Here is a 26,241-nt window from a genome sequence, read left to right as displayed (position 1 = left end):
ATTGACTGTTTATTTTTATTACTATTTATTGCTCTTTATAGAAGTCTCTTTTATGCAAAAATATTTTCAAAGGCATCTTTTGCTTATGCCATATTTTTGTATGTGCCCAAGACTTTTGCACAGTATTATAAGCAAAACAGCTGTTAGGTTTTACTGAGCTTGCTGGAGAATAAGAGTTCATCTGGTAACTGTGTTACACTCGCTCCTTTCTATTTTTATACAAATCCCAGGAGCGTACATTAGGTTTTTTGTTTTAATGTAAAAACTGGTCTGTCTTGTACTATATTTTTTTTCTTTTCAGCCATTTATATATTCTCCTGTAATGTTATTTATTTATACATTTTTAAGTTATATATGGAAATACTGAATGATTTTGTACATAATTATGCAGACATGATAAACATATATAACAAAATTGGTACAGCATACAATATGGTGCCTAAGACTTTTGCACAGTACTGTATGTATATATATATATATATATATATATATATATATATATATATATATACACAGTACAGTACTGTGCAAAAGTCTTAGGCATATATATATATATATATATATATATATATATATATATGGTCTACTGCCTAATTATATGTGAGATGTAACATAAGTAAGGTATAAATGTACCTGATGGAATCCCAGATAGTCCACTATAGTGGAGGAAGCATAGAAGACCATTCCATCACTGCTCACAACAAGAGCAAAGCCTGTTAGGGACTGAAAAAGCGAAACAAATAAATATTTTACACGATTTAACCGGATGTATGTTTAAAATATGATATCTAAAAGTTAATGTAGGATAATAACAACATGATGCTAGTTAATTTCTAGTTGTGGTTCTATGTACCCAGCATAACTGCCAGGAGTTGTCAGAACCATTTGGATATCTTTTGTGTGTGCATGCATGCCAAGGCCTTCAGGTCTACTACATCAAAACACCAGTACTATGTGATTATGTACATAGATGTACTTAAAGGGATAACACACAGTGCATTGGGTCCCCACGTTCAAAGTCACTATAATTTATAACGCTCTTCACTTTATTATTGATTAAAATAAATCCTATCCTAAAGGTAGTGGTTACTTTGTGCATCACTGCGTGACTTTCTGCATGCCTGAGTCACTTCTCGCTGATGTGGGCTCACTCATTGGTGTCATAAATATGAAAATCATGGAGGTCTTATGCAAAGGCCTTCAAAGCCACCACAGCACACCTCAATCGAACACTTATGGGAGATGTGTTACACAGCTGTCTTCACCACCATTATCAAAGCTATGTGCCTTAATTGTATATTTTTAAACTTGCTTTTCAATACATATGCTAAACAGAACAAAACATTCTTTAATTGTAAAACATTGGTGTGTTGTGACACCCACAACATTCCATAAAAGGTCGAGTGCACAGCCTGCTGGGAGGATGAAACGAATAATTATTGTTAAGGCTGAAAGACGGAAAGTGGAACTTATTTTGACTCCTATGCCAATAAAATACACTTACACAGCACTTTATCAGGGCCATTTTACTAATATGAGGGTACAGCCTTTTCGCTTTTAAAACAGCATGTATTTAAAGTATAATGGCATGGATTCCAGGAGATGTTGGAAACATTCATTTGAGTGTCTGGTCCATGATGACCTGAGTGCTTCATATAGTTTGCATCTTCATGCTTCCAGTCTCTCATTCTTCCACATCCCAAATATATGGTAATGAATTCAGATCTGGTGGCTGGGCAGGCCACTGAAGAACACTGTACTCATTGGTATGTTCATGCAACCAGTTTAAGACTTTTGCTTTGTGATATGGCGTATTATCATGCCTGATGTAGCCATTAGAAGATGTGCAAATTGTGGCCATGAGGGGATGCACATGGTCAGCAACAATACTCAAATAGGCTGTGGCATTCAAGTGATGGTTGATTTTTATTCACAGGCCAAAAGTGATCCAAGAACACATTCCCCACAACTAAAAAACCACCTCCACTAGCCAGGACTGTTGACACAAACCAGGTTGATGCTCTCGTTGCCAAATTCTGACCCTACCATCTGTGTACGTAAACAGAAATCAAGATAAATCAGACCAGGCTACATTTTTTCATTCTTCCCTTGTCCAGTTTGGGTGATTCTGTGCACAATGCAGCCTCAGTCTGCTGTTCTTTGTTGAGAGAGGTTGGACCTGATATGGTCTTCTGCCCCCAACGTGTTGTACAGTCTGGGGTGCTTTTCTGCTCGTCACAAACAAACAGTGTTACTGTAGTCTTTCCTGTATTTTCAACCAATCTGGACATTCTCCATTGACCTCTTTTATCATCAAAGCATTTCCTTTTACAGAAATGCCACCCACTAGATGTTTTTTTTATTTATTATTGCACAATTATGACTAAACTCGTATGGGAAAATCCCAGGAGATCATCAGTTATAGAAATACTCAAACCAGCCTGTTTGGCACCAATAATAATGCCATAGTTAAAATCACTAAAAACATATTTTTTTCCTTATTTTGATGGTTAAATACTCAAAATTGCTGGCCCGTATCTGATTTTATGTATTGCTTTGCAGCTACACAATTGGCTGATTAGATAATTCCACAAATTAGTAGTTTTGTAGGTGTTCTGATTAAAGTATTTGGTGGGTGTATATAATATTAATAATTATTAATGATAAGGCAAGCTCCATATCATTTTTGCACAGACAGAGCTCAAGTATGGTGGAACAAAGATTCCAGAGCACTTCTGTAAGTTGCTTTGTAAAACAAGCATCTGCTAGCCATATAAACTTAAATGTATTTCATATATAAATGTGTGGTAATCCAAGAACATTATATGATCTGAAGCCAATCAAGTAGAGGGTTTTATTTACACAAACTCAAGTGTAAGGGGAAAAAAAACAATGTTTTTTTTTTTATGATTAGTGAATTTAGGGGATTTTCATGAATATTAAATTTCTTTTGTAAATGCTCATATTAATTATTTACAAATACTGTAAATCCCTTTATATTCAGTTTCATAGATTATGTGTAATGTGATCAATTAAATCTAATAGTCTCTTATCTTAGTCTGAGCGGCTTTTTTTTCTTATGGAAAAATGTTCTTAAAACAAGTACAGTAGATAGGGAGGAGAAAGTGAAATATGACCTCTGAGCATTGTCATCTGTTACCAGCATTTGTTTCTACTGTGAGATGACTATTGCGTGAGTTGAAGTGCGCTGTGGGCCAAGCCTTGTCACCTTCACTTTAATCTGAGACAGAGCAGGCCAGCAGGGTGCTGAAAGCCAGAAACAGTGAAGACAAAAGTCTAATCATTTTGTTGTGATCATCTTATTGGGCTGTTCATATCACTTTATCATTGTGTGCATTTAGAGAATATAGCACATTCAGTGTTTTTTTAGTAACTGCCAGTATAAACACACCAAGAAACAGTTTTGACTTGTGTTGACATAGTGTTGTTCAGATGTTGAAATGATCCATCAGTCCTAACTTTACTCAGTTTTTCATCTTAAAGTCTCTGGTTCGGTGTTTTCTATGAGTGAAAGTGGGGGAATCGAAATCCTGGACTTTAGTAGACCATAACTACCTTAGATTATACTTTAAGAGGTTTCTTATGTATTATTATTATTATTATTATTATTATTATATTTGGTTACTACTTGGTTTTATGATATAAAATTCAAAAATCTTTTCAGTATTACTTTAACAATACAACAGTTTGGAAAACCTTTCTTTCACCAGTTGACCTAACATTTTGATTTCTTTTTCACATTGTTGGTGAGACTTCAACAAAGCATCACCAGACTTTATAAACCTTTCAGAATAATCCAAAAAAAGGGCAGGATGTAATGCTGTAATGCTGTAGTTTTCTGAAAGGCTAAGCAATCTTGATTCCCACAAGGCCCACAACTGGTGCAAAACATTTCCATATCCAACAGAAAGTCTCCTTGGGAATAACATCAGTCTGAGAGCAGGAAAATTTGTGTTATTGTTGGGTTTTAAGGGAGAAAAACTATAATTTACCCTGTATGAAGCACATTATCAATTAGCCAAACTCACCATTCATCAAGAAAATGAATAGAAGTTGGACAGTTTAATGCAAATGCAGGTAACCCATGTTTAATAAACTCCAGGCAAACCCAGAGAAACTAAAGTTTAAACAAGTTTTGGTAGACAACTGGTAACAAAGGACACAAAACATTTGTCAAATCGAGTGAGTGAACTGCAAGTCATTTTATACTGTGTGTGGTTGTGAAAGTATGTAATCAAGTCAAAGTGTTGTTAATTAGTAATCCGGTAAGTTGAAGCGTGTTTTAGTTTTCAGCATCCATGATTGTGTCATGTGTGTTGAGACCTGGACATGTGCTCATAGCAAGCAGAAGGATCTTTACAGGTATACAAAACAGACTCCCCAGCCAGAAAGCCAATGCACATAATTATTATTGTAACTGAACTTCCATTAAATACAATTAAAGACCTCCATCACGACAACTAATTGTAAGGGACAAACATGTTACATTAGCTTACATTTGCTGAAAAGCAGACTCCCATCACTGAGCTCATTACTAGATACTGTATATCCAAAGACAATTATTTTATATGTATCAATAACCGATTTGGCTTTTTTTCTTACTGTAGAATGTTAATTTGTGAGAAAGTTATCAACTAAATCAATCTATTTTACCAAAAGACAAGAAAAATATCAACAAAATTTTGAAAGGCCATAGTATTTATCCCGAATGTCATGTAAATCTATGCTTCTACTTATTCCTTATCTCTCTAGGCCTGCAACTGTGAACGTATGAACAGTTTGACAGCAAAATTAAATGTCTCCATTTAGCAGTTTTCTGAAGAATTAGCTTTTCAAACCATGCAAGAAGTATTACAATCATTTTAAGAATATTGTATGCATTGTTTCTTTGAGTCATAAAGATGTTAAAAAGCAGAATATCAATGTGAATTTTGTGTGATTTTGCAAAATGCTATAAATCCACTTTCCACAGTTTTCTCCCAATAGATAAACCAGCATGCAGTTGTTTTCATGGCCATGTCACTATGCAATTTTGTGTCTCACTAAATTTTCTTTCCTAAATATTACTTTCATAAGTATTAAAGTGCATAAATGTTAAACACCTGTGCTAGTCATGGATCTAAACTTCTAATGAAGAATATGTAGCAATTTTCAACAATTGTTTTGTATTAGACAGCCTTTTTTACTTTTCTTACCTGCAAAAATTAATTTGCCAAAATCAGTGAAAGTCAGAAAATGACATTCATCTAATTTTCCTGTGTTACTTATTTATGACAAGGTTCTTTTAAAGTAAGGTTATCAGCAAACAAGCATTTAAATTTATAGGAAAATGGGCACTGGAGACACACACCTCCAGCAGCAGTTCACTCTCAGATGTACAAGGCACGGGCGACATAGTTTCCCCTCTGATGTCATTAATGGATGGAGGGCTGGGTTGCTTCATCAACTGCTTCTCTTGACTAGCTGTAGAGAAAATAGAGAAAAAAAGAATATTTCGTATTTTATTTGGAAAATTTTATTGATGTGAGAATATAATAAAAAAAACTTTTTTAGGTTATGCTGTAGCAGTACATTTAGTAAGTGGAAAGTTCGGAAGATTTATCTTGCATTCCTAAATGTAATTAGAGAAACAATTTGAAGAAACAGTGTGATGATTTTTGGAACATTTGGCTCGTTTTAAGTATTTTTTTTTTAGCATGAAGCTTTAAAGAGGCACAAATGCTACTCAGGTCAAAAAAGAGGATGTGATGAGCAAATCTGACTCCGTTTCCCCGCACGCTCAATGCTGATAAATGCAAGTTCTTAGGTTACAAGTTCAGATTTTGTAAAGTTTCCCAACCTGAAGCAATGAAAGATATGATCAATGAAAAAATAATTTAGAAACAACTGGCATATACAACCCTTTGCCTAAACTTAGTTCTGATAGCAACATGTGAGGAGTGCCGTGCAAGCTATGGAAATACTGCTGGCTATTTATTACATTCCTCTGATGCAGCAAGGAGTGACATGAACAGCAGTTATGGCTGCAGAGCTTGCTGGGAATTAGTTTTCCTTAAATGCTTCAACACAATTTGTCTCATTTTCTCAAAACCTCAAATACAATCTCAAAACCCCTCACTGCACCCAATTCACTACAATTCCAAATTCTTCATATAAATAATAATAAAAAAATGTTTAACTTTAACAATTCATTCCTCATTAGCATACCTAAGGTGACAGTGGCAAGGAAAAAAACCCTGAGTTGACATATGGAAGAGACCTTGAAAGCAACCAGACTCAAAAGGAAACCCATCCTTATTTGGGTGAGACCAGATAGCGTGACTATAAATAAAGCCTTCCTATAACCATGTGCTATATGGTCAAAAGTGCAGTTGTATAACAGAAAATTCTACTCATTCTAGTTAACAGGAAGTTCACTTTGTTGAGGTTACCAGTTTTTCACTGATGTAGACCTGGGTAGAAACCACTAAAATCCGAATTATTCGCTCTTCCACTTTTACACAGATCACACACGCACAGGCATCAAACACACATATAGAATGCATACTGCATACTGTCATGATACATTCAGAACAGTGCAAAAAAAAAAACAACACGTTGACCCAGGACCCATAGCAAAGACACTCCAAGATGAGATCTCATGTTAGTCTGTTCTTTGTCTCCTAGACAGAAATGAGCCTTGAATGAGAAATGTCTTTGAGACTTGAATGAGATTTAGGCGTTTTCTGCATCTTCTTAAAGGTGCCTTAAATATGTGGCTCATCACCTTTAAATCTCAGAGATAGTTTACTTTTGTCTTGTGTGCGGCTCACATATTTATTGTTTCCCCAAAGCAGTGTTTCCCACACAGAAAGTACACAGTACTTATGTAAGTTTACATAGTTAAAATGAAATAAAATGTAGTTCTTAATACTAAACAATATATCCTGCTGAAAAAATGTCACTCTATATTTCACAGTCACAATCCGGACTCATATACAATATATTTATTAAAAGATAATGCAAAGAATGGCTAACTGCTAATGATTTGGGGTTTAAGGGTTCTCTGACAAACAGTGCCATCTACATTAAAGAGTGTTTATACTGTATACTTCATCTTACTCGGAGGGGATGGTTAGTAAGTTGGACCTCTGAAATGACGATATGTAGATATGTAGGTTTACATTACATTTACATTTAGGCATTTGGCAGACGCTCTTATCCAGAGCGACTTACATTTTTATCTCATTATACATCTGAGCAGTAGTGGGTTAGGGGCCTTGCTCAAGAGCCCAACAGTGGCAACTTGGTGGTTGTGAGGTTTGAACCTGGGATCAGGTTGGTAACAACTAAAGTCAACTAAAGTCAATTACAAAATTGCTTTGTAATATATAAATGTTTTATTTCGAAATCTAGCTTGTTTATTAAAAAAAAATCCAACCATTATACATTATATATTATTGTGTTATATTATTATTACACATTAATATATAATACTGTTATATTATTATACAGTATACCCTGGTGTCCCTAGTTGATTAACATGGCTAATCTTTTACAAATGTATACACCTTAATGAATTTATTGAAATTGTGGCAATAGGGCCTCCGAGTGGCGCAGTGGTAAAGTGCTCGCCCTATCATCCGGAGATTGTGAGTTCGATGCTGTAACCTCTCGCAGCTGGAGGTCTAAAGAGAGCTGATTGGCCGAGCTCTCTCAGAGGGGAAGGATGAGAGGTACCTTGTGCTTCACATTAATCATGGCTCTATAGCCAATTAGGTTGAGCTCACGCAAGCAGAAGCCAATTTCTGTGAGCTTGTGCAAGCAGAAGGAGCGTATAGCGCTGTCCTCCGAGTGTGTTACGCCGCCCCGAACAGCTAGCAGGTCGAAAAGATGCGGTTGGTGATGTCACGTTTGTTGGAGGAAACAGGTGATAGTATGCAGCCCTTCCGACTGAATGTAGCTCCTTTTTGACTGAATTTTAGCTCCTTTTTGACTGATTCTTTTTACTGGAAGATTGTCACAATGCTGTGGACTTTGTGTAACTCCTATATAAATACTTTGAGTTGAGCAGTGTTACACTTAATATCTTTGTCAGGTTGGGTGACATTATGAATCATGTACTGTAGTGTCTTGATTTGCCAGATTTTGCTGGTGTCTGTTTTATTGTGTGAATTGTAAATTTATTACACTGTATGTTACCTGAGGATTGATGATATGTTTAATAAAACTATAATATTTCTAATTTGTTTCATGCATTTCATTTATATTTGACTTTAATCTCTTTATGGTCTTATATATGGCTCATTTGCTTCTCCTTCAAATGCAGTTCTGTTTCTCATGTACATCACAGATTTCTTAAATGTTTCTCAAAAGTATGTCTCGCATTGTGTCTCAGTTATGTCTCTTTGTTTCTTCTAAGTGGGTTTTAGGAGAAATAGAAAAGACAAAGTCGAGCTTGTAATGAGACAGCTCAATTCAGTCTCATGAGACAAGAAAAAGCTTATTCTGAGCAACAAAATTTTGCTATGGGGAGTAACTTAAGCAATTACATGTGTTGAAGAACATTACACTATAGCCCTCAAAATACTATGTTTAATGATTTTAAATGGTGCAAATGAAAAATACAGTCAGCTACAGAACAAACATACACATAGAAATCAATGGAAAGTCCCGTAAAGTTGAACATCATTAACTATCAGAGACCTACATCACACACAATGATTGCCATCCCAAGGCAATGGAGGAAATAATCTATGGCTCTGATTTTCTCATTGGTGAATAATGATGTTTTTCATGACTATGTTCTCTATTGATGTTTACTGTTCATTTGACTGGCAAGGGTCATTGTCTGGCCTCATTATGATTTCTGCTCATTTGTGCAATAAATACAAAATAAAAAGTACTGTTAAAATTTTTTAATGAACTAATACTACATTCCTAGGGGAAGTGGTGCCTCAGAGGGCTAAGGCACTGAGTTATTGATCGGAGGATCGTCGGTTCAATCCCCAGCTCCACCAGGTTGCCACTGTTGACTATGACCCAATGCAATACAGGGCTAACCCTAACCCTAACCCAATGCAATACAAATCACTGAAAAATGCTGGCCATGATAGAAATGCATTAGAACACCAGGTGCATCACAGCCCTTGCACAGGGCCGATCAGTCAAAGAGCCAAAGTCTACTGACCCGAATTCAAACTCTCCAGGTCCCAATCCAATCGCGTGCCCATGGGATGCACCGGTGAAAATTCCAATTGGCCAGAGCTGCCAAGATGGCAAAAAGGAAACACAATACTAGGCTTAATGTTTTGAATTTGTAATTATGTTATGGTTATGCAATATAATGTACTGTTCCTTATAACAGCAGATTGCCGTAAATTAAATGTTTTCCTGACTAAAAATATAGACTGCAGAAGCAACCATGCAACTGCTCAGATTCGGCTGGACTTGTTGCTCAGTTGTTGCTGTAAGTCCAGTGGCCTGAAAGGTCTTTTTAGAAAGTTGTTATTTTGTCCCTGTCTCTTCCTTTTCCTTCTCACACTATGTGTTGTCATTGTTTTGGTTCTTTGTTAAATGAATGGCTCTTTTCTGATCTGCAACATGAAAACACAGGAATATAGGTTATAGGTAGATTTAAGTTCTAGAAAGTGTGTAACTTTTATATCTTATCAACTGTGATAGTTCTACGTGTATATGTAATTAAGCAGGCTATTTAAACTTTAAACGGAACGTTCCTCTGCCATGTTGCATGTAAAATATTCTTGCCAGCAAAGGGGAAAGATTAGCAGTTTGCTGCTGGGAGAAGTTGTATATTTCCAACCTACTGTACATGCAAAACTTTGGTACCACAGTGGGACCTGGACTAAGCCAGTTCTGCAACTTTCTAAATGAGCCAAAGGGAGTGATGCAAATATACAGAGGTTTTTTTTCTTCTTCTTTTTAAGACAGTTTTATTTCCTGCCATTAAAACGGTTGAACAGGACATAAATTTTGATGACGTTATTTAGGTTCTGGCTCAATAAAGTGTTTAAACAGGAGGTGACGGTAGCATATTTCCAGTATTCTAGACGTCTCTCTAATTATAACAGTGCTTAGGCACACTTTATTGATTTGACACTCTTATGTTATTTAAAGAACTTAAGAGTGCTATTTAATGTAGGTTTTGCTTGTATAGTATGAGACAATCTTTTGGTCAGTATTAAAACAATCTACCAATTTATATTAAATTAATTGTAATAATATATATTATATTTGTATACTTATATAGTATATATTTACCTTCTTGGTGCAACAACTTAAAATTAGCTAAAGTTAATATAAAACACTTAGCAATATAGAGATGGACTATAAAAATACAGGCTGATCTGGATGACTTAGAATTTAAAATGTAAAAAATGATGTAAATTATAATATATACATTATTATGTTTATATGCACATTGTAAAGGTTATACAGGTATTATTGTAAATGTAGGTTTAGAAGGGGTTCATCTATTACTGTATTATTTTAAATCGATTTACTACATTTGAAAAGGGTCTATTCCAGGTCATACAATGTAAGGAAAACTATTAAGCAATTATTCAAATCTACACGACATTTTGCATGCAGATTATTTTCCCTCTGATGTACATCCACCCTCGTGCTCGAGTAGGCCTACGTCCCAGGGCAATAGAGAAGATTTACTTGCTGTAAGCCAACTCTTCTGATGAAACATCACTCGCTAAAAAAACCCTCCTTCGTTCAAAGAAGCTGGAAGGATTAAAGCAGAGGGAGACAGAAACATAGCTAGGCACTGTTTTTAGAGCCTTGAGTTGGCTGACCGAGGTACTGTTGTCACGCGAACAAGCCTTCTGTCAATCTCCTCCTGTCCCTGACAGATGCTGGCACTCAGCCAAGCCCTTGCGTGCAAGCCTGTAAAGCCACATTAGTGGTAGAAAAAAAGTTCATAACAACAACAGCTGTTAAATATTGATGACTACTGGCACTGAGCGCTCCTTGCAACAGGTTAGGGCTGCAATGTAATGCAAACTAATTCTCTGACATTTGCTAAAGAATGTGCGTGGGCGTATTTCCTTTCTTTTACAAATCGAACTAAAGACATTCTCAAGAAAACAGAGGGATCTGTTTCTTTTCCATGTCATTGTAAATCGTTAACTGTAGTCCTTTAGTTCTTAGTTACTGTTACAGAAGGCACATTTCTCACCATTTAATCCCCTTCTATGTTCTTTGAAAGACAGAAATGTACAAGTGAAACGTGGCATCGTATTATTATATACGCTCCTACAATTCTACATCGGGTAGAGAGAGAAAGAGAGAGAGAGATCTATGCGAAAATGGGCATGTACACTTTTAAGTGGTATTTGTTCACTTAAAATCAAAACCTTGTGTTCCGTATTCTGGCATCTTGAGACAATAATCATGACACACTTAATATGGAGGCTTGGACAGACAACGCACATTGTGACAGAAGCCTAAAAAAGTCAAATGTCGTAAGATGAGTACACCATTAAATGTGTGACAGTAGAGTATCATACATTATTTGACTGTAAATAAATATAATAAGCAATGCCTTGCGTTTCCCACTGACTGCAGCATAGTGTGTGTGTAGCTGCTGCTGCTGAGTTTGAACAAGGGTATAAAGCATAGTATGACTCTATATCTATATATCTGTATTGTTTTTGTAAAAGTCACCACTTGGGTTTTCATTATGGTGGCTTTGTGTGAATATTACAATCTGGCACTCTCATCTCTTCCACATGCTTTTAATTCACAGGCTTCAAACTCCCCACAGAGCATTTGGGTAGGTGCTACAGTGAAACGTTAGGCTTAGGGTCTGACTTCTGGCTTTGTCTATGCAGCTGTATCCTGAGACATTATGGAAAGCACAATAAAGCCTGACCTTGATGTGTAAATGAAATGACCACCTGCATCTTCATAACAAAGCAATGGAAAACTGGCAAAGGCTCACATTCCCGATGCTAATTGTGTGTGCCGGCTCTGACTGACAGCCTGTGCTTCCACTTTACCTTTCTCAATGTATTCTTTTTTCTGGTAGCCTCTCCACAGTTAACGTGTTAGCTGAAATATTAAATCTAAAAGGTTTGCAGAAAATGAAAGTTAATTGGGAATTGTTAGTCCGTACAGTTTTAACATTGAACTGAATGTTTAATGTCTAACATGGGATCACCAACACATGAATGGAGTTATGCAAATTTTCTATTTAAAGTAAATCTGTAAATATTAGCAAAAGAATTTCCAAAATGTCAGCAGAGAGTTAGAGTCACTGGTTTCACATATGGCAGTAATTTGTTGTACACTTCTTAAGTTGCCAGGGTAATCAACTTCCTATAGTGATTAAAAGACTTTCATAGGCTAAGTTTCAATAGCAAAAAGGAAACAAAGCAGTATTTTTACGCCTCTTCTCTCTTCCACTTTTTCAAAGAAATGCCAAAAAAGTCAGAAATGACCTTCATCTTTAACAAAAGCCTAGGCTTAATGTTATTCTCATGAGGAACTGCTAAGTACAAGAAGTGACTTTTTTCCAGTTTGGTTAAGGAAGAAAGACAAAACAGAATCAATTTTGGCACAACAATAGACAGATGAAACAATAGGCTAAATAATGCACATAGAAAGTCGCAAACTACAAAGCATGTTCTAAAAGCATTAAAAGACTTAAAAGACACACCATTTTTGATGAGCACTTTCATCATATTTCAAATATGTTAGCTTAACAGAAAAGTGGTTAAATGAGGAAAATATGAGGCAAATGGTCCAGCACACTAACAATTTATCAGCATTTATTATTTTATATTGTAGATTTCCTTATCATGAACAAATAGATTTTAGTCTAGCAAAAAAAATTCACATCAACCACTGCTACACATTCGGTCAGCAGTAAACAGAATAGCATATTGAATAGATATTTGCTTTTGTTGGAACAACATGCAGAGATGCTGCTTGATAAATTCATAGCCTTGACTATACAGTTGGCGCTTTTGAGGAAGGAATGTTACATCACGCATTGCATTGAACTGGCTAGCTTTTTAACAAAAACCTAACAGGTGTTGAAATTGTGTTGGAGTACCACTGACTTTCTTTAACCGTAATTATAGCTGCAACTGTAATAATAATAATAATAATAATTATTATTATTATTATTATTATTAATTTATTCATCTTCTATATTGCTCATTCTGTACAGGGTCGCAGGAAGCCAGAAGACTTTAGGCACGGGGAGGGCAATCTAGGAACGCCAATTACTCCACTCACACAGACTTGAGGTATAAATCGAACCCTCAACCCTACCTACTATGCCTCTGTGCTGCCTAATAATAATAATAATAACAGTGCACATGTTTTCTGCTTAACATTCCAGCACCCGTAATGTTAAATGACTTCCCATTTCCCAGGCAACCGTATATGTTTGCCTCAGTATGTTTTCCCAACGTGCAAAATATTAGCACTATGAGAACACCAGGCTGATATTCAGCACAACAGTACTCCCTCTCTTGTGAGATGACTTAATTATAAGGAGTCACTGAACTTTATCAAAAAACACCTTGCCTGTACATGAGAAACTTATATCTTTTAATCAGTTGCGGGTTGCAAGTTGGATCGTTTTTGTGCAACTTGACAGTAACAGAAAGCAAATAATAAAAAAAACAACTTAATTTTGTGCAGCACATACACCAACAGCAGGCTAACAAAGTAACCCATCCCCAAACTGCTATTCACTGTGATGTCATGCTGAAGTTAATTTTACCAACAAAGTAGCTAGATAAACTATCCAGGTACAAGCAAATGCTAAATAATAAAATAAAGAAGAAAATTTTGGGAGATGAGAATAATCATCCAAAAGAAGATAGATGGATGATATTTTATGAACGCATTTCCATAATTAATAGACAAATATGGTCTTTCATCTGTTGTCGTGACTTCCCTAAAGGCTGTGATGACAACATTTAACATCATTCTATTTTCTGTTTATAAGTGTTGACAAAACGTATACAGATAATCATGACTAACGCGAAAGACGCTAACCACTTCTGTATTTACATACTCTATTACATTCTCACCTTTTAAAAATTATGTTCCACTTCTTTCTCTCTAAGCTGGACTCTGATGGGAAGCATCCTGGTCTCTCTTCCTACAGTAGTTCACATGCCTGCAACTAACCAGATGTCAGAACAGAAGTCCTTTATTTGTCAAACTCAGGCCTGATGTCTTAGTACAAGCCAAAACGTACAAATGTACCAAGTCAAAACACGATGACGCATTTACTTTATCTTTAAATGTATATACAGCACTTATGGGGAATTCTCTGCCTGTATATGACTGATGAGCTGTGCCACTTGAAGTCAATTCGCTGGTATGCCATCAACAGCATCTCACCAGCTGCACGAGTCTCTCCAGTGAGTGGTCAAGACGGCATAAACCATACGTGGCATGCTTTGCAAAAATTAGTCAGATATTGTTGTTTTAGTTGTTAGTTTTGATTCTGTGGTTTTGACGGTATGCCTGTTGAACAACACAAAATGCAGCTTCCTAAAGTTAAAGGAAACTTTGCCAGCTAAGTGTGATTATTACTATTACTACTACTACAATTACTAATGATACCACCGATAGTACCGATATTACTGCAATCTTTTACTTTGACAAACAGGGAAGGGCATGGAAAGATTGTATACTGCACTACAGAAATGAATCTCTAATTTAAAACAGGAGCTTGATTTAGTCTATGTGGAATGAGTAGAATGTATCAGCATGTATTCGAATAGAGGATGCCTGTGTTTTTTTAAATGTTCAGAAACCATTTTCCTTAAGGTATCTTTAATTTCCTGTAAAGGCAAACAAATTTTCAACAAATTTATCTCATTTTACTTTTCTTAATTCCTGTTTTACTGTAATAAATGCAGTGATTTTAGTAATTCTTTTTTCTGTGTACATTAGGAAAAACATGCAGTCCGTTTCTTTTTAAAGCTGCTTTTTCTCCTAACTCTCTCTCTCTCTCTCTCTCTCTCTCTCTCTGTGTGTGTGTGTGTGTGTGTGTGTGTGTTTGAGAGAGAGCGAAAGAGAGAAAGAGAGAGTGTGTGTGTGCGTGAGCGCACAGAGGAAGTACCCTGTCATTTCTGCAGGGCTGGTCTCCTGCACATGATTCGTCAGATCGTTTTCATAACCACTTCTCTGAGGTCAGCTTCTAGTCAGCTGCAGTCACGCAATCCCCCCCCCCCTCCTCCTCCTCCTCTCCTCCTCTTCCACTGATATTACTCTCTCTCTCTCTCTCTCTCTCTCTCTCTCTAAAAGACATAAAGCACTTGTTTTTTTCCGGGCTGAACACTGCAAACTATTAATTCTCTATTTCTATTGATGTCTTTCTGATTCAGGGTCTGTACAAACATCATTGTTTGTTTTTAGATTTATTAGCTAGATATACATAATACGTTCAAAATACCGTTAATGTATCTAGCACAGCATGATGAGTTGCAGGGAACACTAAAATTGGATTGATAGCTAGTTATTTATGGCTGTATTCACGGTGAAAGTGCAAAAGGGTATACAAGGTGCAAGAAGTAATCCGATCGAATTGCGTGTGAACACGCAGGCTAATGTCACATCTGGTTGAGTTAAGTCTCTTAATTTAATCCAAACTCTCCAACCACAGCAGATTCAAAAGACTCGCAGTGCATACACCACCACTGTGGCTACAGATGGCTAAAGTATTTTTGGACTAATTCTGTTGATTTCCTTAAACAACAACTCTTGTTTAATGTCCAATCTACAAAATCCCCAATCCCCAAAATTGGAAAAGCTTTAAATGAATTTGTTATTGAGTTTAAATTAATTATTTGTTTATTCTATGTGTTTAATTGTTTTACAAGAAAGCATTAATTTATTAATCACTATGCATATATTCCCAATAAAATACAAAAAATATATATATATATCATTAAAAAAAAAACATAAGACCCCTGTCTCCGGATGTTGTCCGTCGATACTTCGGGTGCTGTGGGTTGCAGGGTGGGGCCTCCGTGGGTCAGACTTGTTTGTCCGGTGCATCCCATGAATGCTCTATCAATTTGGGATCTGGGGACTTTGAAGGATATGTACATTACAGTGCAAAATCCGGAGCCACCCCTCATTTCTTTCTATTAAATTAAATTCAATTAAATTCAACAATGTAGACTAAATTAATCTTCTAAAGAAATATAAACAAATATTTTACTTTAAAAGTACAAAGCATCTAAAGATACAATTTAAAAAAATTGTTTTGTTTATGTAACAACCTACAGTAAGCAGCGACCTCATTTCCCCCCTCGTCTGTTCCAACCACTCAGCATTCAGCATCACCAGTACACTAACCACCAGCCTGATCATCTGTCATCATCCGCACCTGTTTCTTACTGGTTCAATTTAGGTGTTTTTTATGCTCGAATGATTCACAGGTCACTGTGCTGCTTACCGAAAGAATTCTTCTGAAACTGGTCAGGTTAGCCTGCTTAGGTTGGTAGGAATGTTACTCAACTAATTATGCTTTGCATCTGTTGTCAAAAAAAAAAATTTTTTTAGAATACATCAAAACCTGTGCTCCTACCTAGTATTTGCAGCCAATTAGTGCATGTTGTCATGGACATGTCTTCAACATAGTTTAATAAATATAATAATCTATAATTAATGCTGATATCGTTCTTGTTTGCAAATTAATACAGAGTACGCAATATTTTGTTTAAAAGATTTTAAATAAAAATGGCTTCGGGCTTACAACTACAGTACAGTTGCTGCGATAACTACAGTGTAGAACTGCAACTGCCTTGAACAGCTCTCAACTTTCTAATATGTTTTAAACCATAAACCATATTTCCTGCCATCACCTTTGCAACTTTTTTACTACATGACACAGCAAAAGAAGGGATTTATTCATAATTGCACTATCCGAGCTCATCCAAATGATAATGAGTGCCCATTTAATTTTGCATCCTTTGAAAGTTCAAAGCAATTTTTAATGCATTTTAAATTTTAGCTAATGTGGATCTGTTGCTATTTCCGTCCCTTGTTAGTCATTTGCCATGTGGGTAAGTTTACTAGTGGCAAAAGTTAAAGCAGTGTGTGCAAAGTGACCTGTTATACAGCCCTAGTGAGAAAGAGAAACTCAAACTACAGTAGCTAAGGTAAATAATGCTGAACAAATTTATATTCACATACTGGCAAACACAAAGGGTAACCATAGTTATAGTTATGTTATGTTCATAAGCAGCGTACAGACTGCAAATGCATTAAGACTGTTTATTGCAACTATGGTAGACTATAACGGCATGGTATTCATTATGTTCAATAATTGACCTACAATGTTAAATGAAAACAATAAATACAAATTATATTTACAAAACTTTGGTTAATTTATGTTACATTTTGGTGTTCCCAATATTCCAATAACAATAATGCATAAATACATGATATGGAATTTAAAAAGCTGTTTTAATAATTCTAAGTATTTACTAGTCCTTTAAATTGACCAGATTCTGAATAAGTTCTGGTCTGCAGAATGCAAAGTTAATATTATGAATATGTAATTATTACATAATTTATGTTAGAATTATGCTAAATTGTGTAATTTCTCCAGGTTGACAACAAATAAGCCACCGATTGTACTGGTATATATTAAATATATAGTAAATATTTACTGGTATATATTAAGTATATGGTAAATAGTTACTGGTATATATTAAGTATATGGTAAATATTTACTGGTTTATGCAAGTAGTAACAGCTCTGCGTCATATAACGCAATGTTTTAAATATTTACCCAACTACTGTACATAGCATGTTTACTATATTCAAATTGATCTAACTTCCTCTTCACACCAATATGCAGAAAAAAGTATTTCCCATATTTAAAGATATAATGGGGTGAGCTAAGGAACTAAGTGAGCGTGAGATGGATTTGCTTGAAAAAATGTCTTGAGCAAGCCTAAAAAATATTTTTAAAAAAGCTTACTAACAGGTCCACCTAGTGAAAGTAACTGCATGATTTACAAGTAAAGGATGGGTAAGTATTTTAAATAACATATTGTAATACTACTTCAAATGAGCAGACGGAAAAATAAAACAATGCATATATTATATTACTGAGCTTCACCAGTGAGGCTGTACTGACAAGAAAAAGGCCATTATATACAGTATTTAGACCACACTGATGTCTGGGACCCAAAGTCAAAACATTGCGTGCGAAGGACTGGCTAACATGGAGATCTGGTGACCAGCTACAAGGGAAGATGCATGTTCATGAATGTGTCCTTTGAATAGTGCCAACCATGGACTGGCTACATTTATATTCTAATGGAGGGTAATGAAACTTCAAACAGGCCCCTTCACTGTGAGTTGTGTTATTATGGTTTAACATAATAGGCGAGCTTAGTCATATCCATGGTCTCTGCTATTTGTGTCCTTAAATTAGTGTTACAATGAATGAGTGCAAAGGTTACTGTGGAGACGGAACAGACAAAAGAGAGAGAGGAGAAATGTAAAAACAACTGCACAATAATCTCATGCTTACTCTTCCCATCTGGGAAGCATCCACCCTTGATTGGCAAAAGCACATGTAGTATGTACTGCATCTGTAATGCGTATTTAAAACGAGACATTAGGTTAAAAATATACTGCATTCAGAAACTATTCAAACACCTTCACTTTTCCTCATTTTGTCACATTACCCTCTTCGTCTAAAACTGAATAAATTAATTATGTCGCAAAAATATACCATGACAAAAAGTATAGGTTTCATAGAATTCTATTTCTCCCCACATGTGGCCACTACTTTTACTTTATTATAGGGATGCCAGAAGATGAGCGGAGCCCTGTCTCCTCCACATTTTAATTTTACATTTTGACTATGGATTTTTTAATTTTTTTATTTAACCGTCAGAACTGTAGAAATCTCCCAGATTTCTGTGCTTTAAAAAAATCCTGCCTCAGACTATGATCTTTTTTTATTTATTATTTCTTTATCATAAGTGTTTTGTTTAAATGTGATATTACAAAAGCTGTTTATGTGTTTACTTCATGTTGAATTATGACTTTAATTCAATAACATCATATAATATAAATATAGAATGCAATGTACCTTCAGACTCTTACAAAGACAGTTTCTTATCTACAGGCGAACAGTATAGTGGTAAGCCAGGTATTGACAGCTGCAGAATAGGCAAAATAATCCTCCAACATCAATTCAACATTTAAATTTGACTCGCAGGCCATACCATGAAGATGCCCATCATATTCCACTAAGTCTGTATATAGTAAGGTATTGATACTATGCATCAGGCAGAAACATTTAATTCCGTTTGCCTTTTAAGATTCAGGAGGTTTATAGATGAGTAAAGATTGTACATTTGTTTTTTGATTCATTCATGTTAAAATACACAAATTAGTAAATTTGTATATAAGCTGCCTGACCCCCAAAAAAGTTGCACATTCAGTTATTTTGTTTGGCTGCCTTAATTCTGATTACAGTGCACAACATGGTGGTTAATTCAAGTGTGAAAATGATCCCAGAACCATTTTTTTTACCATTTGAGTGCTATTAAATTTCAATGCACATTTTAAGAATAAATAAATTATGCTGAAACGAAATTTAAAGCTGAATGTATTAGTCAAAAAGTGAAGCTGATTTTATACACTTTCAACATACTACAGTACTTTCATGCAAAAAAAAAAAAAAAAGATTAATTCACTAGAATATTTTGAATAGATTGACGTTACATATCTGAAGATTTTATAGATGCCGCTCCAAGTTGGTTATGATCCTCTATGCCATTTACCGGCCCTATATTCATGTCTCGTAATGTGCATGAGGCCAAAATCCACTAAAAAACTGCACTTCCCAGAACACGGCGTGGCCTACAATTATTGCCGCCTGGGACTACAATCTCGACCAGCACATTCACAGTCACCCAAATTCTAATCATGCATTTCTGTTCCTGATCACACTTTTTGGTTTCACCTTGTTTTTTTTTTGTTTTTTTTTTATGTTAATAAGCTCAGTTTTTGTGTTTTTGTGTTTTGGATTTCCCCACTCGCTACTGTTTGTGATCACTGCTTTGTGTCTGTTGCTTTACACTGTGGAATTGTTTGTCAGTGTCTTCTGATAAAAAGCAAGACTAAGGGAAACTCATATGAACCAGGCTGCAAATTAACATATGAAACGTAATAATGTAACAATGTTAAATCTGGTGCCCTCCTGTGGACTGGCTTCCCCTCCAAGGTAAATCCCACCTCATATCCATCCCAGAATAAGATAATAATGACGGAAAATTATATATTTACACTCAATTACCTCAGTTTTTAAATTAATGTTTGTTACCTATTAAATGTATGAAATGAAATGTATTAAATCATCAATTTTGCCAAAAATAGTTGATAAATATTTTCCTGATCCTTCAACAGAATTGAGAAAGTTTTCATACGAAACATTATTTTAAAGCACTTTAATGAACACTATCCAAACTAATTACGCTCAAGTAATTTTTTTGAGTAGTATGAAAATCCTGGGGTCAAAAAGAGGCTGAGGGTTCCCTCTTTCTTATACTATGTCAAGGGATCCTCATTTAAATATTCTCAAAAATATATATTTTTTTTACTGAAGGCTCCCTAATAATCAAACTCGCGCTTTTCATATCTCAGCAACCAGACACGATACAGTAATTAACCTGCTAACAAAACCGAGCTTATAGAAGTAGGAATAAAATAATATGCACCACTCACTTGCATGCAACCTGATTTGATGTGATGTGTCACAAATCTTCTTGTTTGGCTTGCTTAAGACAAAAAATAAAAATGCTGCAATACACACTGCACACTGCATCAATTTACATATATAGTCATGATAGACTCACTGGACAATTAAATAGAAACAGCTGTGGCCCTGATCATTTAAGAAATTATGTGATCAGTCAATCATGTGTCAGCAATGCAAAGCATAAAGTCACACAGATACAGATCAAGTCTTTAGTTAATGTTTTTACCAAACATCACAATAGGCAAAAATGTGATTTCATTGAATCTGTCATGGCATGACTGTAGGTGTCAGACTTCTGGTTTGGGTATTTTCTCATTTTCATACACATACTTTCATAGAAAGATCTTGTTCAAGGAAGTCTAAGAAGAAGAGCCAGACTGACAATAAAGCAGAAAAACCTCACAAAATGCACAACATGCCGGACATTGTGGTGGATGTATTACAACAACAGAAAACCTATGTCTCCACTCCAGTCAGCCAAGAAGAGGAAACTAAGCCTACAGTGGGTACAAACTCACTGAAACCAGACAGCTGAAGTTTGGAAAAAATGTAACCTCCTCAATTTTTAAGTTTTGGTGAGCCAGTTTCTTTAACTTTACTGCACGCAAGTGTATAAAAATATTTTTCTCTGCATGACTGTACCACAAAAATAACTTTCCTAATTAATTTGTGTTGAAATACACAGACAAATGTGTCAAGAAATTATTATTAATAATACTATGCATACAAACTGTAACAGGTCTGTTTTATTATATGATATATAATTTATTCTATATTACTAATAGTTTTTATGGCATAATATAATTTTTTTATATATATAATTAAATTAAATATTTTAGCTATATGTACTTTATCTATAGCAAATGTTATCACAACTACAGCAGATAAATATTAATACATCTCCCCATTATCAGTGAATAAAAATGTGACTATTGTAAATAAAATGTCCACATATCATAGTTTGTATATACTTTGAGAACAATGCTGATTAAGTTGACTTTCAGCCTACAAGGGTGTTGAATTTAAAAGAGATAAAATTATTATTATTATTATTATTATTATTATTATTATAAAAGACTTAAAGCACAGTACAATGACGAGACGTTTTTAAAGAAGGCCGTGCATCCGTGAATGACAATCCTTGTCGAGGTGGCTAGGAGCCCACTGCAGTTGTTTCCCAAGAACATTCAGCAAAGTGGAACGCCTGATGCATGGAAAACTACGGATAACTTGTTGCCAACTTGCATAAGAGATGCATCTGCCTGTGTCAACTGTAGACACAATCATCCAAGAATACCGCTTGCACATTACAGAAACTCGGCTGGGAGTTATAGCCACATCCCCCGTACAGTTCTAACCTTACGTCAAGCCACTTTCACATGTTTGGGCGATAAAAAGGAGTTCCTGGGAGGCTGGGAATTTCAGACGTGAACAGCATGAACATTTCCGCCACAGCGTACTGAGAAAACTTCCCACCCTGATGGCACCCACGCACTAATTATACACTGGAATAAGTGCATTAGTGTAGTGGGTGAGTATATACAAAAATAAGGTACTTTTTACTCTCATAAATCTATTTTGTTATCCAGCACAATCAAAAGTCCTTTTTTGACTAGAACATCCCTTGTAGTACAAGTAAACAGAACCCTCAATTGAGGTTATATGAAATGACAGGAAGTGCTGAAAAATATTGTCATGATAACGTATTACCCAGGAAATCATAGCATGCTTCAAATACAACAGGAGATTCAACTCTTTGCAATGATTTACTGGATTGAATTTAAATGTTTTAACAGTTCTTTTTTTTATTAACCAACAAAGCTTTGTATGCAAACTACAGTATATTATATATTATTTAAAATTCATTCAATATGTACCAGTATTTGTACAAGCATTAAACATTTTGAGCAGGATCATTTTAGGGAAGATACTTTGGTTAATTATGTTTGAACTTGGCATTGATCTTGGCATTTTTCCTACTGTCAACAAATGTCCTTGACCTTTTTTTTTCATACAATAAAAATAAATTCGTTGATGGCAGAATCACAAAAAATTTACCACTACTCTTTTTAACAAATTTAAAAAGCCACTGCACGCTTACAGCTAAACATGAACTGAATACCTTATTCAGTAGCTTATAATGCATTAGAAGGAAAGATTACAAGTAGAAATTGCTGTGTTGTAAATGTCAGCACTGTAGAGTACTGGGAAAGAGTAGTGCTGTAGGATAACACTTAGGGAACTATGACATAGAGAAATAAATAACAATCCCGTTTAGTACTGTTTTATGGATGTCAAACAATATCTAAATACTGTAATATATATATAATATAATATATAACTATATAAAAGCTGTTTAGCCATTCATCTCTTAATTACTTTGTAGTATAGCTTGTGTCTTGTTGTGTGTGTGGTTATTTGTCTGGTGTTGTACAGTACTGTATTGTTTTGTCTGGTATTGCTTTGTTTTCATTATTATGTTCTTAATTAGCATTGTTTTGTTGTTATGACTGTCTTTAATGTGACGTTTCAAGGGACTGCAGATAAGAATCAGCTCTGAGCTAATTATTTTACAATACATCAAATTCCAATATTTATGTTTAATAATATTAAACATAAATGTCTTTATGTGCTTATGTGAAAGAAATTTAATTTTCTAATAAATAATAAAATAAACTCGTCTTGAAACTAGTATCAAAGTGGTTTTGCTTAAAGTTCCATTCGTTATCTATACCTATTATATAGAAAATATATAGATTATATATATATAGATAATATAGTGTTGCAGGGGAGCCTATCCTAAAGAACCCAGGGCACAAGACACGGTACACCCTGAATTGGATGCCAACAATTTCAGGGCGTAATCACACACACACACACACACACACACACTACAGGCAATTTGGAAAGGCATGTCATTGAACTGCTAGAGGAAATCAGAGCACCCAAAGAAAGCAAACTCACACAGAGTAAAGGCAAGATTCAATCCCCCAAACCTGGAGTTGCGAGATGACAGTGCTAGCCAATAAGCCAGATTACAGTTGAGCCCATACAAACACTAGTATAAAGCAGGCCCAAAAGTTAACTGATTAGAACAACACATCACGATCGCTCACAAAACTCACAAAACTTCTAAATGGTTATGAGAAAAATCAAACTCTCTGATGAATGTACTGGAAACACTTTACAGGAGATGTTTTCACTTCAAACCTCTCAAGAAAATGTGGGTTTCCCAAAAAAAATAAACAAAAGCCACGTTCATGTGAGTCACGGCAATTTTCATCAGTCCCTTGCAGGAAAAAGAAATGTTCGGCCTTTGCACTACAGTTTAAAAGTGCATATCTTACCGTGGAAGAAGCTCTTGACACGAAGGTAACTGACGCTGAGGCGTAACACGGACAGCTTGTCGAGTTTGGAGATGATCTCCGGTGGGAAAGGTAGCAGACCGGCCAGACGATCTAGCTCTGCATTCAGCCGGTCTCTGTGCCGTTTTGATGGGTTCGACTTCTCGCTCACGGGTGCAGGTTTTCTACTGGATATAACAAAATACAATCCCGACATTAGGCTGAAACATGGCATTGATTTTTGCAATATATATTTTTTTAATCTATGGTTTTCAGTCGCCCTACAACAGGTGTTTCACATGTTCTCAAAACCCATGTGCAAGAGATGAGCTGAGCTCTATGAACTTAATGGACTTAATTGTTTTAAAGGTTTGAAAGCATATAGTGTGATCAGAAATTAAACGAATAGAAAGGAATAATTAATAGATTATTAGTTCTTACACTCATTACCACCATGTAAATGAAGCTTTTGGGACAAGAAAACTGACAGGATCACATGTACAGGCTGAACCAGACCTACACACATGCTTGATGAAAATTTGTGTCAAATATTTTGTTCATCCAGCATAAAATATAAAATAAAAATGAAATACTCAACTGCTTCTGTACGGGCTTCCTGCGCTTCCGACCGGCGTACATGCAGTCTCCCGGGGGTATCATCTCTCACACGGAAAGGGGGCTACAAGAGTGATATCCAAGGGCTTTAAATTCCCGAAAGTTATTTCTACAAACGTAGAAACCAAATATTCGCAATGGTTTAAAAAAGAAACGAACTGAAATACACGCAGCATCAATATTGTGCTATTTGTTTAGTTTATAATTAAATGATCTATTAAGTGTGTATACAATTCATATTCAAACTTGTTCTTAATTGTATTTCACCATCTCTATATCACTATACATATACTTACACACATAGACACACAAGCCAAAATGAACCGCTTGCTCTAACAAGGACTAATAAATAACATATTTAACATATCTGGATTAAAACAGGCTGCTTACCCAAATAATCTTCTGCGTCCCAAAGATGAGAAGTATCATTCAAATAATTATTCTACGAATTTTATATTGCATTGAATTAATGTCATTTATATTTTCCCCCTTTGAGAATAACTTTCCTCAGTTTGCACCGCTCCAGGCAGATAGATGACTGTTTTATACCAGACTTCACTTCCTCGCGTTTCAGGTGGCGGATTCCTCTGAATGACATGCTGCTCTCTTCGCACGCAATGCTGAGCCACGGCGCGTGCGCGCGCATACAGTCACACAGGCGCGCGCGCGCGCGTGCACGTGCACACAATAACTCGCTACTCCCGCTTCATATCTCACGCGGCACTGCCGGCTGGGACACGGTTCACACGGTTTTACTGTTTAAATCAACAAGCACGGTGTAGTTAAAGATAACTTATTCTGTTTCTAACATGTACTTCTCTCATATTACACTAATGTAGTCATCTTCAACCCAAGGGCTTCGTTTCACTAGCTATTTAAATCCAGTTAATGTCATGTAGTCATCCAGTACACCACTGGAACTGTACTGTAGCTACACTGCAGATTTGGTCCTGTTTTTATCACACGCACACACACAAACACACACTATATGGACAAAAGTATTTGTCCAAACCTGAAATGTTATTGAATCTTAATACATACTGTATACTCAATAGTAGTTTACCCCTTTGCACCTATAACAAGTTCTACTCTTCTTGGAAGGCTGTCCACAAGATTTTGGAGAGTTTATGTGCGAATTCCTGGCCATTTATTCTGTAGAGCATTTATGAGGTCAGGCGCTGATGTTGGATGAGAAGGCCTGGCTTGCAATCTGCGTTCCAGTTCATCCCAAAGGTGCGCGATGGGGTTGTGATCAGTCAAGTTCTTGGACACCGAATTAATCAAACCATGTCTTTATAGTCCATGGTTTGTTCCATGGCACAGTCAGTTTGGGATAGAATAGATAAGGGCCTTCCCCAATCTGTTGCCACAAAGTTACAAACATAGCATTGTCCAAGATGTCTTGGTATGCTGAAGCATTAAGATTGCCCTTTGCTTATAATAAGAGGCCTGGTTAAAACACATGACATTCAACAGTTAACAGGTTTG

The 26,241-nt window shown here is 35.7% G+C and overlaps 1 protein-coding gene across 3 annotated transcripts in view; it reads right to left on the bottom strand.

Moving 5' to 3' along the window:
- LOC128514209 (uncharacterized) overlaps positions 1–25,312 on the bottom strand; it is a 31,131-nt gene extending 5,819 nt beyond the window's left edge. The window contains exons 1-5 of one of the 3 annotated variants that reach the window (XM_053487952.1): positions 25,144–25,312; positions 24,737–24,862; positions 24,142–24,326; positions 5,372–5,484; positions 634–723 (exon numbers count right to left, since the gene is read on the bottom strand). In XM_053487952.1, the coding sequence (XP_053343927.1) occupies positions 634–723; positions 5,372–5,484; positions 24,142–24,326; positions 24,737–24,798 (450 nt within the window). In that variant the 5' untranslated portion in view covers positions 24,799–24,862; positions 25,144–25,312. The remainder of the gene's footprint in view (positions 1–633; positions 724–5,371; positions 5,485–24,141; positions 24,327–24,736; positions 24,863–25,143) is intronic. The other 2 variants (XM_053487953.1, XM_053487951.1) reach the window with 2 other exon arrangements.
- Positions 25,313–26,241: the final 929 nt, after the last annotated feature.

Source organism: Clarias gariepinus, chromosome 26 (genome assembly GCF_024256425.1).
Source record: "Clarias gariepinus isolate MV-2021 ecotype Netherlands chromosome 26, CGAR_prim_01v2, whole genome shotgun sequence".
Taxonomy (NCBI): domain Eukaryota; kingdom Metazoa; phylum Chordata; class Actinopteri; order Siluriformes; family Clariidae; genus Clarias; species Clarias gariepinus.
The sequence above is the reverse complement of the archived record's forward strand: the minus strand, read 5'-3'. Positions and strand labels throughout refer to the sequence as shown.